Genomic DNA, 20,371 nt, shown 5'->3' with positions numbered 1-20,371 from the left:
ATAAAACATTAAACCATTATATATATATATATATATATATATATATATATATATATATATATATATAATGGTTTAATGTTTTATTTAGTCCATATATATATATATATATATATATATATATATATATATATATATATATATATATATATATATATATATATATATATATATATATATATATATATATATACACATACACATACACATACATATACACATATACATATATATATATATATATATATATATATATATATATATATATATATATATATATATATATATATATACTGTTCTTGATTTCTTATATACTATATAAGCAAAGTTGTCCATCACAATACGGTATTCAGCCTAATACATGCTGCTTGTTAAACTGCTGGTCAGAACAAAAAAATTTAATATCTTTTCATCACACAGCTAAGTAACATACGTATGCACCGTTTCTCTGTATTAAGGAATTAATTGACACATATAGCCTGCAGTTTTCATTATGTCAAACATGTGTCAACAAACACAAATAAATGCATAGTATCTATGTTTTGTCACAGTATAAAACACATGAAAAAACAAGTGCGATACCTTGTGTGATATATAAGATTAAAGTAAAAGAAAGGAGCGCAGAAGGCAAGGAGACAAGGACGCTACTGAACAGTGTTGGGCCGCGGCCCGCTGTGTTCCTTCGACTCCGTTGACCTCCATTCACACAGTAAATAAAAGCATGGAGGCTCCGACTCTCGGGGTCTAACGCCGAGCAGCGGGGGGTAAAGACATAGCCGCATGCGCTCTCCCTTTCACACGCAGGAAGAAGGCAGCAAGGCGGCGAACGCTCGGCCTCTCGTTTTACGTGAAAGTGACGATTGGAGTTGGCGACGGGAGCGGGGTAGCCCGCCGTGCCGAGCATGAACCGGGGGGCTGTGGTGGCCAGGCACAATGGCCTCGTCTCTCCGCTGGGGAACAACAACTCCGGGGCATCGAGCATCGTCTCACCAGCGAAGACGCGAGCCACTAGCCTCTCCGCCGCTGCCGACAGCGGTGCCGGCGGCGCGGTGGGCGGCCTGGCGGATTTCTCCAAAGGCCCCGCTATCAAATCGGAGCTTGTGTGCAAATGGGTTGACCGAACTTGTGCGAGACAGAGGCTTGGGCGGACGGCGACATCCGTCTGCGACCAAACTTTCAGCTCCATGCACGAGCTGGTTGACCACGTCACCACCGAGCATGTAGCAGCGGGGCTCGAGACCCTCAGTCACGTCTGCATGTGGGACGAGTGTATGCGCGGCGGGAAGGCGTTTAAAGCGAAATACAAACTCATCAACCACATCCGCGTGCACACTGGAGAGAAGCCCTTTTCATGTGGATTTCCCAACTGCGGCAAGATGTTCGCACGCTCTGAGAACCTGAAGATTCACACGCGCACGCACACTGGTAGGGTTTCGTGGTTGTGTGTCTACACGGGGCGCGGTGATACATTTATTACGGTGTTTAGAAGCATGTCATCCCTTCAGACAGCAGCCTCCTGACACAGCCGCACAAAAAAGAGGTTAATAGAGAGTCTGCTAGGAATCCCCTCCTTGTTTATGTAGGCTGAGTCCACTATCGATTTACATGTGTCCTTCGTTGCCCACTCGCTTCCTAGAGGAGCCATGGGTATAAATTGAAGCTCAGTCATGCAAGGTGACAGGAAGCAACACGAGCAGCTGGATTATGGGAGAGGGAAGAGGACGACGCATTTGATGCAGAAAGGGAGGCACGCACATGGCTGCATGCATCCTTCTATTCCCCAGGCTGCATAGCAGTGCTTTGCAAGGATTGTATTCTTACCCAGAATCACACAGCCATGCACTGAAATGTTAGCATAGCATGTGAACTAAGAGACACTATCAAGGTTTATAATCAGCAGATTTGGTAATATTAATTTAGAAATATAATAGCAATACGAGTACGGGACTGACTGAGCAAGTGTATTGTTGGAGGTGAAGTGTGATGCTCAAATATTAATTATAATCCAGAAGTGCTTTATACCCTCATTTAAACGGAATAATTCTCAGTATAGTGCAGTATATTTAGTGAGACTACAGCTCTGAATCTTGTTAAAATGAGTCAAACGTGTTTGATCTACGGGGCTGGTGTGTTAGACTGAATGAATGTTAGCTGTTTTGAAAAGCTGTGGAACAATGTCAAAAGAAGCAACTATGTTTTTTGTAATGATCTTTGGATTGGTTACAACACAAAACCGACACCTAAATGGCTGCTAAGAACTAATCCATATTATAGTTGGTGTACAACACTCACATGCTGCAGATAGAACAAGGTCCATCTGCGTTACGTTGTTTTTTAAGGAAATGTGAATAATCAGAATCATGAGGTCTGAGGCCATGTTTTCAACTGTCACAATGTGACATTATCAGCAGCGTTCCGCTACGAAATGTGAGGTACAGTTGTATTTGTAACATAACAAATCCATGCATGAAAGACTTTTAAGAGATTTGTACAACAGTAACATGGTCAATGCCACTAACACACTGCCCTCACTTAGTTTTATAATATGGTCCATGTGTTTACATGTCAGAAATCCATAAACATTTTGTGTGAGACCAGGGTTAACTCCTCTTCACTATATGTAGCATCTGACAGAGATAAGTGCACATTCATATAATCATGATGGGGATATAGAAACATTCACATTCCAGTTGAAGCAGTGTAACACATGGATGATGAATGAGCAATTGGTTTTAGAAATTATTTTAAGGATCAATGTGATCAGACAAATGTAATTCTTTAAGTAAGAATTTCCAATAGTTAATATTCGATGCTGTGTTGCAGGTGAGAAGCCATTCCAGTGTGAGTTTTGTGAGCGACGCTTTGCCAACAGCAGCGACCGCAAGAAGCATTCCCAGGTCCACACTGCCTCAAAGCCCTATGACTGCAAGGCCCTCGGCTGCACCAAGTCCTACACCCACCCAAGCTCCCTGCGCAAACACATGAAAGTTCACATAAAGTTGTCACCTACCTCTGAATCCCAGGACCTGTACGACTCCATCCCTCATTCACTCCAGCAGCCTCATCAGGCTCTGCTCGAGCCCCTCAACCTCAAGATGAACCGCCTCTCCCCATCTCTCCCCAACGACAATGCTCACTTTCTGTCGAATAACGATTTGGACATTGGCTCAGCCAACGAAGTGGACCATAAGCTGCTGCTGCGGAGTTCATCTCCATTGCCAATGCCTCTTGATCTCTCTCTGTCGGGCTTGAAGAGTCAGCTGGCCCAGAAGCAGCAGAGCAGCAGGACGCCACGCAGGAGCCAGCGCACTGTCAACTCAGTCTTACCTCAGTTGTCTAACATTAAAGAGTGGTATGTCTGTACCAGGACTACAGCACCACACTTGCCACTGCTTCACCCAGACCACATTAAATCAGAACCAAGTGATGATGAAGAGTATGTCACATGAAACAGATGTGAAGAAGGGACATCACGGACGATGCACCATGGAATCCTAGTTGCTGTCACTTTCCAGGACCAGTAGTCGTATACCGCTCTGAGAAGGAAGAAGCTTTTCCTTTTGTTGTCTAAAATCTAAAACTCATCCCCAAATTGTCTTCATCTGTGGACCAAAAACTATAGTAAGAAATTATGCTAGAAGGGACAAAGCATTTGATTTAAACTGTTATGCAAAGTAAAAAATCTGTCTTAGTGAGTAAACCTACCAGATGAGTTGACTGTGGACCAGAGAATGTTTCCAACTGCTCTGCTTACTGTTAAAGAATACAAAGAGTGTTTGTACATGAGGTTGATCTAAAAGCTCCACCTACGCTAGATCAAGTTGTTTTAAGGGCTAAATTGATGCTGATGGGAAGCGGTTAGTGTTAGCTTGTGGCAGCACTGTGCATGCAGTAACACAGCAGGTGAGTGTGTGCCTGTTGAGGAATGGTTGTTTTTTTTTTTAAAGCTGGTCTAAGTGGTAGGGAGTATTTGTCACTAAAACTCTTCTGTTTTACAAAGCGATGCGGGTCATGTTGGATATTTACTAGAAACACAAACACCAATCTAGAAAGCAAGGTACAAGGAACGTGTCTAGTTCCATTTTAAAACGCTCTCCACAGTTTAGCTGAGGCTTAAAACCTTAGCAGTTCTAGTGAGTAAGGCTTTTACTTTGAAAGTTTAGGTCATTAGAGTTTTCAAAAAGTTGATTTATGCAGCCAAGATCTCTATTAATATCCAAACAGACATATCAACATCACAGTTATAGAAAACTTGAAAAATCCTGAACCACGTCCTTTTATTTTTTAAGCAGACTAATAAGGCTGGTTTATATTTGTGGTTTATATTGTCAGGGGATTTGACTGAGGTCTCTATTAACAAAACTCTTGCTAGTAACTATATGTGATCACAGTCCGACACTGCAGTTGGAAGAGTGTTGGATTTATGCTTCTGTGTACTCATCCTTAACCTCTTCAACTCATTGGGCCTTTCAGTAGGTTAATCGCCTGCATCTGTTTACACTTCGTTAGTCAAGACCCCAAAGTTTTGAGAATGTCTCTATGTGTCATCCACGTATTCTTTTAACATGAATGTGTGTTTTAAATGATGCACAAGATGTTTGGTAGTTTTCCCTTTGATGACATTGCTGCCAAGTGGCATCTTGGACTTCAGTGTTGACGCCATGTAGGTGTGTGTAGAGTGTGTACGAATGTGGGACATCTTTCATCTAGGTTTAAATGGTTCATAACACTTGTTAACATCCATCGATCCAATAGTAACCTTATTTAAATCTGATTTGGAACCTTGAAGCAAATATCCCACATTTAGCTATATTTTGGTGAAATTTGAGAGAGTGCACACCGGGAAAGTGATGATTACTAATTGTGCAGGAAAGATGTATACAGTTTTACAGTTTTAAAAATAAAAACTTTCCTAAAACCAGTGCAGTTATCCAGACATTGTATTAGTTACAGTCTTACTGTATTAGTTACAGTCTCATTGGGTTTCTCCAGCTGTGTTCTGAATATAAGTGGAAATGGCCACGGGTCCATATACACTGGTGTTTTATCTGTTTATCAATAAATGGTATGTTTTTTTTGGAGAAAAGTACCTTGTGCATTGTAAAAGCCAAATGACACAAACAGCTCTTTTCTTCAACCCCAGATGGTGAGCCCACAAATTTTAAAACTTCTGCATTCTAGATGTCATTCTGTGGTGTGGCCTCTACTTTTATCGACGCAGGTGTAGGTGATTTAGAATATAATCCAAAACTTGACTTATTTCTGTAATTCTCTTCAGAAAGTAAAGTTGCGCATTATATCAATTTACACATAGTGATATATTTCAATGATTTATTTATCTTAATTTCAATGGTGATGAAAAGTATAATAGAGAAATGTTAGCTGAATGCTTGTACAGTACATACATTCAGTACTGAATCATTGCATCTTCACAGCAAAGAAGACAGACACTTCTAAACAGACAGAAGAAGAAGAAAGCCTTTACTTGTCATTATCAAATTTTCTGTTACAATATCACAACAAAATTGGTCCTCTGCATTTAACCCATCCCCTGAGGGGGGCTGCCACGCAGAACACTCCAGAGCTGCTGTGAAGCCTTTTACTCACACACCTGGAGCCTTGGTAGATGGATAAAGTATTGGCAGTTAATCTGTGTATGACCATTTCTCTTGAAAAAGTGGGACCAAAGTGATGCCAAACCCAACCTATTTAGAGATGGGCTAAATAAACTCACTCATGTAGGAGCAACAGGTGGTAGGCAAAATTCATGAACAGGGGCAATGATGTGAGAGAAGCAAGTGAGTTTGGGGGGTGAGCTGGGGTCCGATGAGAGCTGTAGACAGTGGTTTCAAGTCTAGTTTTGCTGATACTAAGTAGGCTCGCTTTAGCAAAACAGTGGTTTTGACAAATACAATACAATACAAAAATTCCCCCAGTCCTAATGTTGATGTAATCTGCTACCATGCACCAGCACTCGCTCGAAACACCAGGAGCAACTTAGGGTTCAGTGTCATCAACATATTGACCATAGCAAGGGCTTGAACTGCCAACATTGCAATTAAAGCATGACCTTCCTACCAACTGCGTAGTATAGTGGTATAGTAGTAGGTGGGGCAGTTGGAGAACCAGCAGGACAGTGGTCCTGGAGGACATTGTTCCATTAAGCAATTTTGATTATTATCACAAACATTTGATTGTTGTTGCTGGTGGTGTTTGTAGTTACAATAAGTCTGCAGGGCAGGGATAGTGGAAAGACAAGTACAACTTGGTGTCTGTAGGCCATTGAATGTTTTTCCCTGGTTTAGGCTTTATTGCAAGTTGCAATGCAATAAATAACAAAAAACAACTAACAAGCAAAGCTAGAGACATATTTATGGCTTCCGCTGTCTTTTAAAAGCCATGTACTACTATACAAAATTTCTCCTTCCATTATATTTTAAATTAATATATAAAAATCAATATTATTAATGTGATTTTATGGGGCCCTATTTGGTGTGATTGTAATTTTACGTTGTAATATCGTGCATAAGATCATGCTTAAGTATAAGTACATTTCTTGTGTTTTTCCATTTTTATTGTTTGTGTATTTTTTTGTGCAGACAAGTTAGTTTGCGCAATTAAAAACCTTTACAATAAAGGCAGTAGAGTGACGTCCGTCCTGTCTCCGCCAATCGCGTCTCCTGAAAGCTAAGACGTCAGCACGTCGACGTTTCTCGGTTAGTACGCTCTGGGGAACATGGCGGCCCGCAGCATTTCTCCAGCAGGGAACAGGCTGCTGTCCGTTGTAAAGGTGAGATGACCACAGCACATCTGCATAGCGTAAAACTCTTTCCACAGACGCATGAGCATTTACTGACAGCACGGGAACCGCACAATAGCTGTAAGCAAGTATTAGCATCGGCGAGAAGGCTGCACAGAAAGGCTACTAGCGGAACTGACAACACAAACTAAAGTTACTCTACATAAAAGAAGATGCCTTTAAAACTATCGTTATAATTAGGACAAACCAAACGTTCTTCCAACAAGGTTTGTTTGACTCGCTTTAGTTTTATCGCTATAGATCTTTTACCAGTACAGACTGGTTTAGGGTCTTGCAAAGCTCAATGGATTTGGTTCCCCTCAAGCAGTATGTTTTGACCAAAGGTTGACCTCTACTGGGCAGATGTCCTTTTTATGTTTTATAATGTTAATGCTGTTATGGTTGCAGTGGTTTATAAAATGATCATTTCTGGGTCTGGCAAACCTGTAGTATTGTTGTTTATGGATAATAAGTACCTCCATTAAGATGACCAGAAGATCACTTTTGTGCATGGTGTAACCAGCTGGGATGGTCTTCAGCACCCCCTGTGCCCCTTAGGAGCACATGGCTAAGATGATGAGTTTTGTGACATTATGTAAAATGTGATCAATTGATGACAGCAGGTAAAGTGTTTTTCTTTCCTGTTACCTGGAGGTGTTCCTGTTTGTATTTTGCAGTATGTTTCACTACAGTCCAGATGCCGTGCAGTGCACAATGGGGCCCAATATTTCAAAGTTCATGATCGCAGTGAAAAGGTAATTTATACACTGTGCACTCGCTGCCTTTACATTCTAATTGTCTGATTTATGAATTATCATATTCTCAGCCCTAAATAACTCAGAGTATGTTATGATGGTGCAGTACTAGAATAAGGACACTGATAACTTGTCCTTCCACAGACCTTCGACAAGATCCTCATTGCCAACAGAGGAGAGATTGCTTGCAGGGTAGGCTTAATGACACAGAAATAAAATGTAGTTATGGTGTGTGTGTGTGTGTGTGTGTGTGTGTGTGTGTGTGTGTGTGTGTGTGTGTGTGTGTGTGTGTGTGTGTGTGTGTGTGTGTGTACAGTATGTATAGTATGTATGTGTATGTCTGTCTGTGTATGTGAATAAATAAATAAATAAATAAATAAATAAATAACCAAGTGGCCGGCATAGTGTACAGGAACATCTGTACAGGCTGGATCCTTCTGGATTTTCAGGCCTTCAAGAAATAAAATAAAATAAATAAATAAATGTGTATATATGTATGTATGTATATGTATGTATATGCGATGCATTGGCGACCCGTCCAGGGTGTACCCTGCCTCTCGCCCATAGCCAGCTGGGTTAGGCTCCTGAACCCCCGTGACCCGGCATATGGGAATAAGTATCTTGGAAAATGTATGGATGTGTGTGTGCATGTATGTATATATGTGTGTGTGTGTGTGTGTGTGTGTGTGTGTGTGTGTGTGTGTGTGTGTGTGTGTGTGTGTGTGTGTGTGTGTGTGTATGTATGTATATGAAATTTTCAGACCCCTCCACCATGATTTCTTAGTTATTACTTATTTTCCTTACTGTATATATACATCTTAGATACACACATACACAACCTAAATATATTTGATTTCTTCTATGTATGTAACTATATTATATGCTTAGTTATTGTTTTAATAATATAGAAAACACTATTTAATGATAATAATGTAATGGGTATTTTGCTCAGTGTTGTTATATGATTTAAACATATAATAAAGTATTTTTGCTAACATTCTGTTTGTTTATTGACCAGGTGATCAAGACATGTAAGAAGATGGGCATCCAGACTGTAGCTATTCACAGTGATATTGACTCCAATGCAGTAAGTCAATGTCTTTATTGATCTTTTCTGAAAACCTAGGGCTAAATGCCAGAATTCTGTTTTTCCTTAACAATGCCTATTGGCCCAAGGTCTTTTATCCCTTGGAGAATAGTGCTTAGTGCTTTTGTCTAAAATGAAATATTTTTGCCAAAACCAGCGTGTGCAACAGATTGCTTTGCTGTTGCAAAACACAGAGAGACAGTTGACCTAAGTGGTGATGGTGTTTAAGTGTGTGTGTTTGTATAGGTTCATGTCAAGATGGCTGATGAGGCTGTGTGTGTCGGTACAGCCCCCACCAGTAAGAGCTACCTGAACATGGATGCCATCATGAATGCCATCAGATCAACTGGAGCCCAAGCTGTAAGCATTTATTGGCTTTTGCATGATAACGCACCTTTGTAAGTTAACTGTGAAAAATCCTTTGTACTACTGATAAAGTGAGTAACTCTGTCAAACGTTACACAGGAACTCCTTGAACAGACGGACTTGTACAGTTTCATGTCCCAAAGATTTATTCTGCGTTGGTTATTGTAGTGAATTGTAACCTTTTTTCTTGTAGCCATTAATTTAAAGTTAGTATCTTTAGTCTTAGTTTTATCTTTATTTTTTAGTATCTGTGGTCTCGATACATGTGCACTCAGATGCAAAAATTTGGGTTTGTTCATCTGACAAATTTATATTTTTTTCTTTTTCCATTGTAGGTTCATCCTGGTTACGGGTTTCTGTCTGAAAACAAAGAATTTGCTAAACGACTGGTGAATAACACAACATACACTTGTTACTACCATGACATTATGTCATGGTAGTAACCATGTACATGCACTTCAGAAATACAATGCTGGTAAATGTGTTTAAAAAGCTTTGACTGTAGCTCGCTCATGTTGGTGTGAGCATTTAAGGTGACCCCTTGTACTGTGTAAGTAGTATGTATGAGATTCCCATTCATCTAGGTAAAGTTGTCTGGAAGTTGAAGCTGGAAGCTGTACTTCTTTCTTCTAGAGTGGAAACATTTTTCCACTTGTCCAGGTAACATCTTCAGTCTAAGAAAGGTTGGCTACAAATGTGTCCTCCAGTTACGTGTCACTTCACAGCTGTAAAGAACGGTCTGTTAGATGGACAAAGGGCTGGGGGTAGTTAGTAGCTGTGAACTACTACTACTATTACTCCTCCAGCATAACCGGTGGTTCTCTCTATGGGCGACTGAAGTGGTCTTGGTCTTCTTGGGAACAGATGAAAGTACAGCATAATGAAAAGAGACAGCCTGTATCTGAGACGTCCTCCTCTGTGGTGCAGCGGTTAGCACGTTGTGCTCCTGTTGCACAGGTCATGGGTTCAATCCCCTCAGCAAGGGGTTGCGTCTGGAAGTGCATCTGACGTAAAAACTTGCCACATCTGAGTTACCTTTATCCTCTAATAACAACGAGTAACTTTTGTCTTGGAAAAAAGGTCACTACATACACTGGGCTGCTGTGCTTCGTTTGTGCCATCCTCTGTAACAGCTGTTAAGGTTCAAGATTCAAAAAACTTTATTAATCCCAGGGGGAAATTAATTAAGTTTCTTTAGTTTGTCCAATGTTCATTCAGCTCAGAGAAACTTGCATTAGACTACATGCGCTATGTTGCTTCTCTTCTGTTTTATCATCTGGTTCTTTGCAGTTTCTGTTCTTGGGATTGTTTCCAAAAAACATCAGCCAAGTAAGGAATAGCCAAGTTGTTCCACTGTCCCTAGCTCTCATGCTGTTCTCTCGTCTTTTTTTTCTGGACTGTAAAGCAGCCTTGTTTAATCCCATCTGGAGTAGCCCTGGTTTTCAGATCCATCTGAGGCCCGTCTGTCTTCTTGGCTTCTGTAGATGTGGGAATGTTCTCTGTGGTTTAAGGTCTTGACGACTCCTAGTTGTTCTCTAGTGGGTGATGAACCCTAGTCACAGTGTAGAAAGGAAATCTGTTGTTCTTGGTGTTTGCTGAAGTTAAGGGTGCTGTCCACCCCGCTGATGAGGTCTGTGGAAGCCTTCACCTCTTGGGTCTTGATCTTCACCCAGATGTCATTCGCATATCTTACTGTGATACAGTTTGCCTTTTGTATAATTACTGAGGCTCTAACTTTGGATGTCCACCTTATCTGGCCGTGTTGCATTACAATTCTGACATCTGTAATGTCATCAGCAGATACTCCAATAAGTGACTAAATACAAACAATTTTATTAGGAGGCAAGTAGAGCCAGTCTGGACCTTCTCCTTGCTATACATCTGATAGTGTAAATGTAAATCTCATTCCATTCTTTTTGTTTTGTGCTAGGCAGCAGAAGGGGTGGCGTTCATAGGCCCAGACACCTATGCTATCCAGGCAATGGGGGACAAAATTGAGAGCAAACTAATTGCTAAGGCTGCTAAGGTCAATACAATCCCAGGATATGATGGAGTCGTGAAGGTAACATTCAACCCATGCATAACCTACAACATGATTATCACAAATATTCCCCAAAACCCAGCTATCGCATGTAAAGCATCAGGGGCTGGGATCTGGTGACAAAGCTTCAATATTGAGGTCTAAGTAGTTGCTGCTTATGTCTTACTTTCATTGCAGCTCACAGCAACCTTATTAAGACATGTGTTCTCAGTATAACTGTCAGTTTGTTCATCAGTAGTAATAACCTCTTTCTTAGACTGCAGAGGAAGCAGTGAAGATTGCACAGGACATTGGTAAGCCATCATGTCACTACACATTGAAAAACAATTTATATTTGTGTGTCAGACCAGAAGTATAGTCTTCAGTTTATACCATAAAATAATCTGTATCTGTATAATCTGATTTATAAAGTAAATGGCTTTAGGAGTGCAGTGTGTTCTAGTTGACTGGATATATGACATGGTCTGATTCTTATAATTAATCAAAGGTATCCTTTGGACAGCACCGATTTGATGTGATTAAGCTTTGTCTTTGTTCTGCTACTAGGCTACCCAGTGATGATCAAAGCATCTGCAGGAGGAGGAGGAAAAGGAATGAGGATAGCTTGGAACAATGAGGAAACAAGGTTCCATCTCATATTCTTATTGTCTATTATTACATGTAGTCAATTTGCACAACACCAAATGTCAAAGTGTAGTAAACGACTTAAGGTGTGGATGTGTCTGTCTGCCTGACAGGGAAGGCTTTCGGTTCTCGTCCCAGGAAGCATCGTCCAGTTTTGGAGACGACAGGCTGCTTATTGAGAAGTACATAGATAACCCAAGACATATAGAGATACAGGTAAAAGACAGATGGCTCAAGCATGTGAAGCTTTATCCACATTTTGCTGTTTCATTAACCTCAAGCTTTCAGCATGAATTCACGCTCAGATTCTACATGATGCTAGTGATGCGTTTGTTAAGCATAACTAACCAAAGTGCATCGTGTGCCTCTTGTAGGTGTTGGCTGATAAACATGGCAATGCTCTGTGGTTGAATGAGAGAGAGTGCTCCATCCAGAGAAGGAACCAGAAAGTGGTGGAGGAAGCTCCAAGGTTGGTGACAAAGTCACTAAGGCCTGCTGTACAGTTCATTACACTTTAAATCTGAAATATTATGGGCAATTTTACACTTTAAATTAAATCTTGGTGTTTGTTTTCCATGTTTGTTTTTTTCTATTATTGTGTTTTCTTGGCTTTAACTTGACCATAATATGCCCCTTTCCACTTATTTAAATAACCCCTGGAGAGCTCCTAAATGTGCATGTTGGCTGTGGAATAGGGAAAAAATTTTAGAGTTTTCAGCTGTTAAAACTCCAGATTCATTTGGAAATGGGTCAGTTGGCCGAAATAAAGAGCCAGAGCCTAGAGCCAGTGATTCTGAGTTGCCAGTTGCTGTCCAGTTGCTGGAGGTGTTCCTTGCTTGGCAGAGACTCTTGAAACACTGCTCAACCCACTGATGTAATATGAGAATTATTTTTAAAAGCAGGATTAACCTGTATCTCACAGACTGAGGAAGATCCAGCATTTAATGAGCCCTCATTTTTAAAGCAGTCCAAAGTCAAGCGATGCCCACAATCGTGCAGAGTTATGGAACAGCTTGCATGTCATTGTCCAATGCCATGTTTCTTGTTGTAAGAACAGACTTCTGTGCTCCTCTTTACAACCAGCAGCTCTTTATTTTACATGCTCAACATCCTTATGCTTATCTGCCAGTGATAGTGAGTTGTGGCCAACAATGAAATTAGATGGACTGTAGTGGCGGGCTTAGCGCCAAAGTCATCGCAAGGCACAAAGTAAGGTTTAAGACCTTACACAACTATAGACAGGCCATCAAATCCTTTAATACATTTAACAGCGACAGTGAAGAGGAAAAACCTCCATTATAGGGAAGAGAGCTCTGATACCTAATGTTTTATTGTTGCTTTGTTCTGTAAGAGTAGCCGTCTCTATTTTTATTAGATTCCTATTAATAAATTCTCGTATTTAGGTTTTGATTTGTGGTATTTTTCTATTTATTTTAACCCCCGAAAGGTTTGTTAAATGTCACTAACAATCTAATTCTGTACACAGACACTGACTCCATTTTGTTTTGCTACTCAGTACTTTCCTGGATGCGGTGACACGGCGGGCGATGGGTGAGCAGGCAGTGCAGCTGGCCAAGGCTGTGCAATACTCATCAGCTGGCACCGTGGAGTTTCTGGTGGACTCTAAGAGGAACTTTTACTTCCTAGAAATGAACACAAGACTACAGGTCATTTACCCTTATTTATCTCGGAAACAACTACTGACCTACCTAACCCTAAGTGTAAACAATGGCACAAATGTCAAAGTGACTAAATGAAATCAGCCAAATACAGTACATACACAGTATCAATGGTGTCGACAGCACCACAGTCTGAATAAGTGGGTGCAACGAGCTCTCACGTAACCAGAGGAATTTTGAACAAAATAACAATTAAGTAGTAGAGTAACCAGGAAGTGAAGCATCCCGGCTTGACCTGAGTATGGAGATGAACGAAAACATGGAAAGGGAAATGCAGCTGCTGTAGATCTTCCAGAAATGATTATTTACTGAACAGTTACTCACGGAGCCCACAGGCTTGTTTTACTTGTCTAGTGTTGTTTTAAAGGTTAATGTGTGTCCAAAAAAGCAGCAGGTAAAGAACATTCTCCTAGGCTTCATAATATTGTACAAATAAGGGGAATAGAAAATAATATTCTTTTCTGTACTGAAACATACAGTCAGGACCATGAATATTTGGACAGAGACACATTCCTTCTAATTTTGTTTCTGTACATTACCACAGTGAATTTTAAATGAAACAACTCAGATGCCATTGAAGTGCAGACTTTCAGCTTTAATTCCATGGGTTGAACACTAAAGCAGCAAAACTAAAGCATTTATTAAACACAATCCCTTCATTTCATGGGCTCGTAAGTAATTGGACAAATGAAATAACTGAAAATAAAATGGTCATTACTAATATTTGGTTGAAAACCCTTTGTTGGCAATGACAGCCTGAAGTCTTGAACTCATGGACATCACGAGATGCTGGGTTTTCTCCTTCTGAATGCTCTGCCAGGCCTTTACTGCAGCGGGTTTCAGTTGCTGTTTGTTTGTGGGCCTTTCTGTCTGCAGTTTAGTCTTCAACAAGTGAAATGCATGCTCAATTGGGTTAAGCTCAGGTGACTGACTTGGCCATTCAAGCATATTCCACTTCTTTGCTTTAATAAACTCCTGAGTTGCTTTGGCTGTATGTTTTGGGTCGTTGTCCATCTGTATTATGAAACACCGCCCAATCAGTTTGACTGCATTCACCTGGATCTGCGCAGACAGTATGTCTCTGAACACCTCAGAATTCATTCGGCTGCTTCTGTCCTGTGTCACGTCATCAATAAACACTAGTGTCCCAGTGCCACTAGCAGCTATGCACGCCCAGGCCATCACACTGCCTCCACAGTGTTTTACTGATGATGTAGTGTGCTTTGGATCATGAGCTTCTCCATGCCTTCTCCATACTTTTCTCTTGCCATCATTCTGGTAGAGGTTGATTTTGGTTTCATCTGTCCAAAGAATGTTTTTCCAGAACTGTGCTGGCTTTTTTAGATGCTTTCTAGCAAAGTCCAATCTGGCCTTCCTATTCTTGAGGCTAATGAGTGGCTTGCACCTTGCAGTGTACCCTCTGTATCTACTTTCATGCTGTCTTCTCTTTATGGTAGACTTGGATATTGATACGCCTACCTCCTGGAGAGTGTTGTTCACTTGGTTGGCTGTTGTGAATGGGTTCCTCTTCACCATGGAAATGATTCTGCGATCATCCACCACTGTTGTCTTCCGTGGACGTCCAGGTCTTTTTGCGTTGCTAAGTTCACCAGTGCTTTCTTTCTTTCTCAGGATGTACCACACTGTTGATTTTGCCACTCCTAATACTGTAGCAAGTTCTCGCATGGTTTTTTTCTGTTTTCTCAGCTTAATGATGGCTCGTTTCACCTGCATGGAGAGCTCCTTTGACCGCATGTTGTCTGTTCACAGCAAAATCTTCAAAATGCAAACACAAGTCCTCTAATCAACTCCAGGCCTTTTATCTGCTTCACTCATAATGACATAACAAGGGAATTGTCCACACCTGCCCATGCAATAGCTTGGAAGTCAATTGTCCAATTACTTACGAGCCCATGAAATGAAGGGATTGTGTTTAATAAATGCTTTAGTTTTTCACATTTTTATGCAATCTTTTTGTTCAACCCATGGAATTAAAGCTGAAAGTCTGCACTTCAATGGCATCTGAGCTGTTTCATTAGAAATTCACTGTGGTAATGTACAGAAACAAAATTAGAAGAAATGTGTCTCTGTCCAAATAATTATGGTCCTGACTGTACCTGCTGTGGAAATTTGGCCACCAAGGGTCAAACCATCAGACTGACTTACACAGAGTAAGGCCAGTGACCAGAGAAACTAGCGACTGAACCTTTACAGGCTGGAGATACAGTACTTTACTGAAACCAACTTTACATCAGTTTAACAGTTAAAACCAGGGGTACCCATTCGTGGTCCTCGAGAGCTACTGTCCTGTTGGTTTTCCAACTCTCCCTGCCTTACCTTGACCAGGTGTGTTTAGTCAATGAACAGCTAACTGACACACCTGATCAAGGCAACAAACAAAGCCGTGTCAGCCTATTTCCTGAATTTCACACCTTGCCAGTAATTTACATACAGACACCTTTATCTTGTTTATTTGACCTTTTGGCCCTAGGTGGAACATCCAATCACAGAGTGCATTACTGGCTTAGACCTGGTGGAGCAGATGATCAGGGTTGCCAAGGGTTACCAACTGCAGCACAAACAGGAAGACATCCCAATAAATGGCTGGGCCGTTGAGAGTCGCGTCTATGCTGAGGTGTGTCTGATGCCTTGTGTTAACGCATGTGAAAAGAACAGAAGGATTCACACATTTAGGACATGTGCCAGAGAGAGAAGGTGTTCAGTCCTTGACATACACCTGGACTCTACAGGTCCCACATCTACATGATGTGTTTGATAATTTAGTGTGTTAACATATATTCACTGATATGTGATATGAAGTAGCTCAAGCATAAGAATAAGACCAAACAGCTGAAATCCAACTGATTCCTACCCATTGTGAAGACTGATCAAACCAAGCAGGAGATGGAGTGGAGTTGGTCGTCCCTCTGATTTCAGTGCTTCCAACAGAAACAGAAATCAACTGTGTTTGTGTTTGTACGTTTGTGTCTGTTTCTTCTTTTAGGATCCTTACAAGTCCTTTGGTCTTCCTTCCATCGGACGTCTGTCCCAGTACCAGGAACCCCTCAACCTTTGCAATGTAAGTGTGTGTGGATTAACTCATCTCCATTAAAAGTTGGTTACTGTGCCACTACTGTTACCAAGGCAGTGTCTCGTGTTGTGTAAAGAAAACAACAGTTGTAGGAGGTAGATTCGGTATGGTAGGAGATGGTCAAGGTCAAAGGTCACACTCTTTATCTTGTCTTTCTTATATACAAACATGATTATTACCATTTATGTTAAAACTAAACGCAAATCTTCCAACAGTTGTATTTTACGTTACTACTATTTGGTTACTACTGAACCAAATAACAAACTTTTTATCAGTTTTTATCAAGACATTTCATTTTCTGCCTTCATGTCTTCATATAAGCCTGGCGTTATGAAAATGCTCAAGTAAATGTATGTAATGCCACTAAAAACTGCTTAAAAACACAATAGTGTACTCTATAGCTGAAATTACATTTTCTACCTGCTTGTGGTAGAAAAGTATGAGTATGTTTTGTCCACTTCTGACTCTTTAAGGTTCGCGTAGACAGTGGCATCCAAGAGGGCAGTGACATAAGCATCTACTATGATCCCATGATCTCTAAGGTGACTTATGTATTTGGTTTAGATAAAGATTGTCAAATATAAAAACCAAGGTTAAATATTCGTCAATATCTTCTGTGGTATATAGTTGGTTACCTATGGAGCTACACGGGCCGAGGCCCTTGCCAGGATGGAGGATGCTCTGGATAACTATGTGATTAGAGGTACAGTGAACATCACACACATAGTGACACCAGTTACATTGTAGTTTGTGACTAATTGAGGTATCTTCTAGGAGTGACTCATAACATCCCACTCCTGCGAGAGATCATCACCCACCCTTGCTTTATCTCTGGAGACATTAGCACCAACTTCCTGCCTGAGTTTTACCCTGAAGGCTTTAAGGGCCACAAGCTGGAAGGGAACAGGCGCCGTGAGCTGCTGGCCTCAGCAACAGCTCTCTACATCACTGCTCAGCTCCGGTCCCAGAAGGTCCTGGGGAACCTGAGGTAAGGCTGCAAGCAAGCTTAACGTTGCCAGCACTTTAGGGCATTAGTTTGCTACAGACTATGCTGTTAGCTTTAATGTGTCTGTATGTGTTTCCATGGTGCCCATTGCTGAATTGTAATGTTATATACCTAATAATAATCAGTTTAAATAGCGAGGGTTAAGCACAAGCAAATAATTTATTTGCAATTATAAGCCTCAGTGTTGTAATTGCAGACACACAGTGGACTGTGTCCCTAGAATTACACCTGTGAATTTGCTGCAGAGTCGTGTCAGTTCCTGTGGAATGCAGCCAGTGGGAGCTGTGCGTGGAGCTGGGGGAGGGACGCTATGATGCCACGATTGCTAAATCAGACAACAGTTTTACTGTGAGTAGTCATTGTGCTGGAAGCTCAGATATTTCATGATGTACAATGCCCACATTATGAAAACTGTTAAACCATGGCAACGTGATTGTCATGCGGGCATGTCTGTGTAGGTGGAGGTGGATGGAGGAGAGGTGGAGGTCTGTGGACAGTGGAACCTAGCCTCTCCACTGTTGCCCCTTACCATCAACGGCTCTGAAAGAATGCTACAGGTAACGTGCACACACGTAAAAGGTGTTTTATGTTAAAGCTTTTCTGCTCAGACTGAATATACAGCATATGCAGGTGTGTGCTGATGTGAACTACAGATGTAGTCCTGATGTTTTTCTTTGTTGTAGTGTCTGTCCAGAGATGCTTCAGGAACGATAGTCCTGCAGTACCTGGGCACATTGGTAAGACACGAAGACTGTACCATGCCTGAAGTCTAGTCTCATGGTGATTGGTGAATTTTATCACACTCTGGATTTATAGGTTTTTTTTTTTTAAATAGTTGTTAAATAACTAAAGATTTTTTCAAAGATGACAGGTTTATTTCATAATCTGAAATTGGATCAAATCTGATCTGGAAGCTCATTACACTCACTGGCCACATGTTAGAGGCAGCTGTACTGTCTGGTTCAGTCCAATACAGCAACTCATGACATGTCCGCAGTGAGTCAAGTAACTTATAGTGGACGTCGGTCTGACTATGGAAATGTGAACACCACATGAACTCTAGAGTCTAGAGGGAGGGTTTTACATCATTGGGTTCCTTTAAGAACTAATGAAGTGGTTATTGACCGTAAATACGGGAATTATCCAGACAACACATCTTTCGTAGGTTTCATCCCTTGACAATATCAATCTGAATTGTATGGAACTAAACAAAGCCCAACCCTCCCTGCCTTTCTTACATAGTGTCTCTATGTAGTTTAAGCTTCGCGTTCTGTCCACGCTGGCAGCAGAGTTGGACTCCCATATGCCAGAAAAGGTTGCAGAGGACACCAGCAGCATCCTGCGTTCACCAATGCCCGGGACAGTGGTAGCCGTGTCTGTTAAAGCTGGAGATACGGTAACTCTGCTCACACTCTGTGGATGCCTGGGAGAAGTACAAGTATCTGTTACCTTACCTTCCTGGGAAAACATTAATGAGCTCATCTGAAGAGGCTCTACAAAGTTACAATCACGGTGACCTTTTGATGTAAACCACACTTCTGCTTTGTAAGCTCCAGCACATCTTAAGGTGTGAGGATAAACCTTTTCCATGAGCTGTACAGCTTTTTGTAGTGTAAGAACGTTTAAAAAATAGTGGCAATCAGTTGTTGTGTACAGAAGCAGCGCTTTTTGGAATTATTTGCAGTTAGGAGCTCACCCAGCATCAGTGCCCCTAACCTACACTGTCTTAGCTGTACACCGAACCTTTAAAACACACCAGTTATTTAATGTTCTTAGGGGACATGATTACATTCCAATCCAAATTAAGTCTTTGGTTTGGTGGTCTCGATTGTATTTTCCGATGCTCTGTTGCTACTTTGTGTGGTTGTAGGTTGCAGAGGGACAGGAGATCTGCGTGATTGAAGCCATGAAGATGCAGAACAGTTTGACAGCAGTCAAACAAGCAACGGTAAAGCCCAGTAACAAAGGGGCCACCACTTGGGAACAAAATGATAGTTAAATAATGCTAGGACATTTGAAATGTGTAAAAACTGCTTTAATTGTCGTAGTTAATGTGTGTGTCCCCCTCCCCTTCAGGTTAAGACTGTCCACTGTAAACCAGGTGAGACTGTGGGAGAAGGAGACCTGCTGGTAGAGCTCCAGTGAATTCCAGCCTGCTGTTGTGCGTCAATGGCCCCCCTTCTCTCCCTGTCAATTCAGAGACCAAGAGAGACATAGCAAAGTTAACCAACTGGTCACGAGGTGTTGAAAGAGCTAAATGTGTCAGTGACTATTTTTGATTAGAAAAAAATCTGCAAACACAACGGTCATTGTATGTTTCTGACCTTAAATAGCCATGACTCTGATAAGCAGTCTAACCCACTGGAGAATGTAAGACATTCTAAAATCAAAGCCATTAATGATGGATGAATTGATAAATAACAATGCCCTCTTCACTGTAACGCGTGTTTTTGTGCAGCTGCTTTTTGCATAAGGTAAACAGTTCGAAATTATAAATATTGACCTGACGTTCTCGTAGCACGTGTCAGAGTGGTTGTCCTACATCATCCATGCAGATGTTCCTGTTTACTATGCCAGCCACATGTTATGGCGTTCCATATAACCAAGTGTTTATATACATATATATATATATATATATATGCGCGCCATAACCAAGTGGCTGGCATAGTATACAGGAACATCTGCATGGAGTATGGACTGGAAACCCCAAGGTCAAAGTGGGAAACACCTCCCAAGGTGGTAGAGAACGAGCAAGCCAAGATCCTGTGGGACTTCCAGTTACAGACTGACAGAATGGTAATGGCGAACCAACCAGACATTGTGGTGGTGGACAAAGAACAGAGGAAAGCCGTAGTGGTGGATGTGGCAATACCAAGCGATGGCAACATAAGGAAAAAGGAACATGAGAAACTAGAGAAATACCAAG

General features: G+C 41.2%; 2 protein-coding genes across 3 annotated transcripts; both read left to right on the top strand.

Annotated features, from left to right (window-relative positions):
- Positions 1 to 638: 638 nt before the first annotated feature.
- On the top strand, positions 639 to 5,156 carry LOC114841797 (zinc finger protein ZIC 4-like). Its single transcript, XM_029126941.3, has 2 exons — positions 639 to 1,422; positions 2,821 to 5,156. Exons 1-2 carry the CDS (start codon positions 900 to 902, stop codon positions 3,444 to 3,446), a joined length of 1,149 nt encoding a protein of 382 aa, XP_028982774.1. The 5' UTR covers positions 639 to 899; the 3' UTR covers positions 3,447 to 5,156.
- A 1,479-nt stretch (positions 5,157 to 6,635) lies between these two features.
- On the top strand, positions 6,636 to 19,880 carry pcca (propionyl-CoA carboxylase subunit alpha). 2 transcript variants are annotated; one of them, XM_029126940.3, is made up of 23 exons: positions 6,637 to 6,787; positions 7,474 to 7,551; positions 7,696 to 7,743; positions 8,570 to 8,638; positions 8,885 to 8,998; positions 9,340 to 9,393; positions 10,935 to 11,066; positions 11,302 to 11,338; positions 11,592 to 11,670; positions 11,783 to 11,885; positions 12,044 to 12,138; positions 13,186 to 13,336; positions 15,840 to 15,983; positions 16,353 to 16,427; positions 16,913 to 16,981; positions 17,067 to 17,142; positions 17,214 to 17,427; positions 17,691 to 17,793; positions 17,904 to 18,002; positions 18,129 to 18,182; positions 18,701 to 18,841; positions 19,316 to 19,393; positions 19,522 to 19,880. In XM_029126940.3, exons 1-23 carry the CDS (start codon positions 6,734 to 6,736, stop codon positions 19,588 to 19,590), a joined length of 2,136 nt encoding a protein of 711 aa, XP_028982773.1. In that variant the 5' UTR covers positions 6,637 to 6,733; the 3' UTR covers positions 19,591 to 19,880. The 2 variants fall into 2 exon arrangements, with proteins under 2 accessions (XP_055358355.1, XP_028982773.1); XM_055502380.1 differs by lacking the exons at positions 19,316 to 19,393; positions 19,522 to 19,880 and having other exon boundaries at positions 6,636 to 6,787; positions 18,688 to 18,827.
- The last annotated feature ends 491 nt before the right edge of the window (positions 19,881 to 20,371 follow it).

This window comes from Betta splendens, chromosome 15 (genome assembly GCF_900634795.4).
Source record: "Betta splendens chromosome 15, fBetSpl5.4, whole genome shotgun sequence".
In the NCBI taxonomy this organism is placed as follows: Eukaryota; Metazoa; Chordata; class Actinopteri; order Anabantiformes; family Osphronemidae; genus Betta; species Betta splendens.
This window is presented reverse-complemented; position numbering and strand designations above follow the sequence as displayed.

What these genes read in the sequence shown, in the direction of transcription:
- pcca (XM_029126940.3), top strand. Translation starts at nt 6,734, where the DNA reads ATGGCGGCCCGCAGCATTTCTCCAGCAGGGAACAGGCTGCTGTCCGTT. An exon ending in GATCAACTGGAGCCCAAGCT is followed by an intron (nt 8,999 to 9,339) that starts GTAAGCATTTAT and finishes TTTCCATTGTAG; the next exon opens with GTTCATCCTGGTTACGGGTT. An exon ending in TGGAACAATGAGGAAACAAG is followed by an intron (nt 11,671 to 11,782) that starts GTTCCATCTCAT and finishes TCTGCCTGACAG; the next exon opens with GGAAGGCTTTCGGTTCTCGT.
- LOC114841797 (XM_029126941.3), top strand. Translation starts at nt 900, where the DNA reads ATGAACCGGGGGGCTGTGGTGGCCAGGCACAATGGCCTCGTCTCTCCG. An exon ending in TCACACGCGCACGCACACTG is followed by an intron (nt 1,423 to 2,820) that starts GTAGGGTTTCGT and finishes GCTGTGTTGCAG; the next exon opens with GTGAGAAGCCATTCCAGTGT.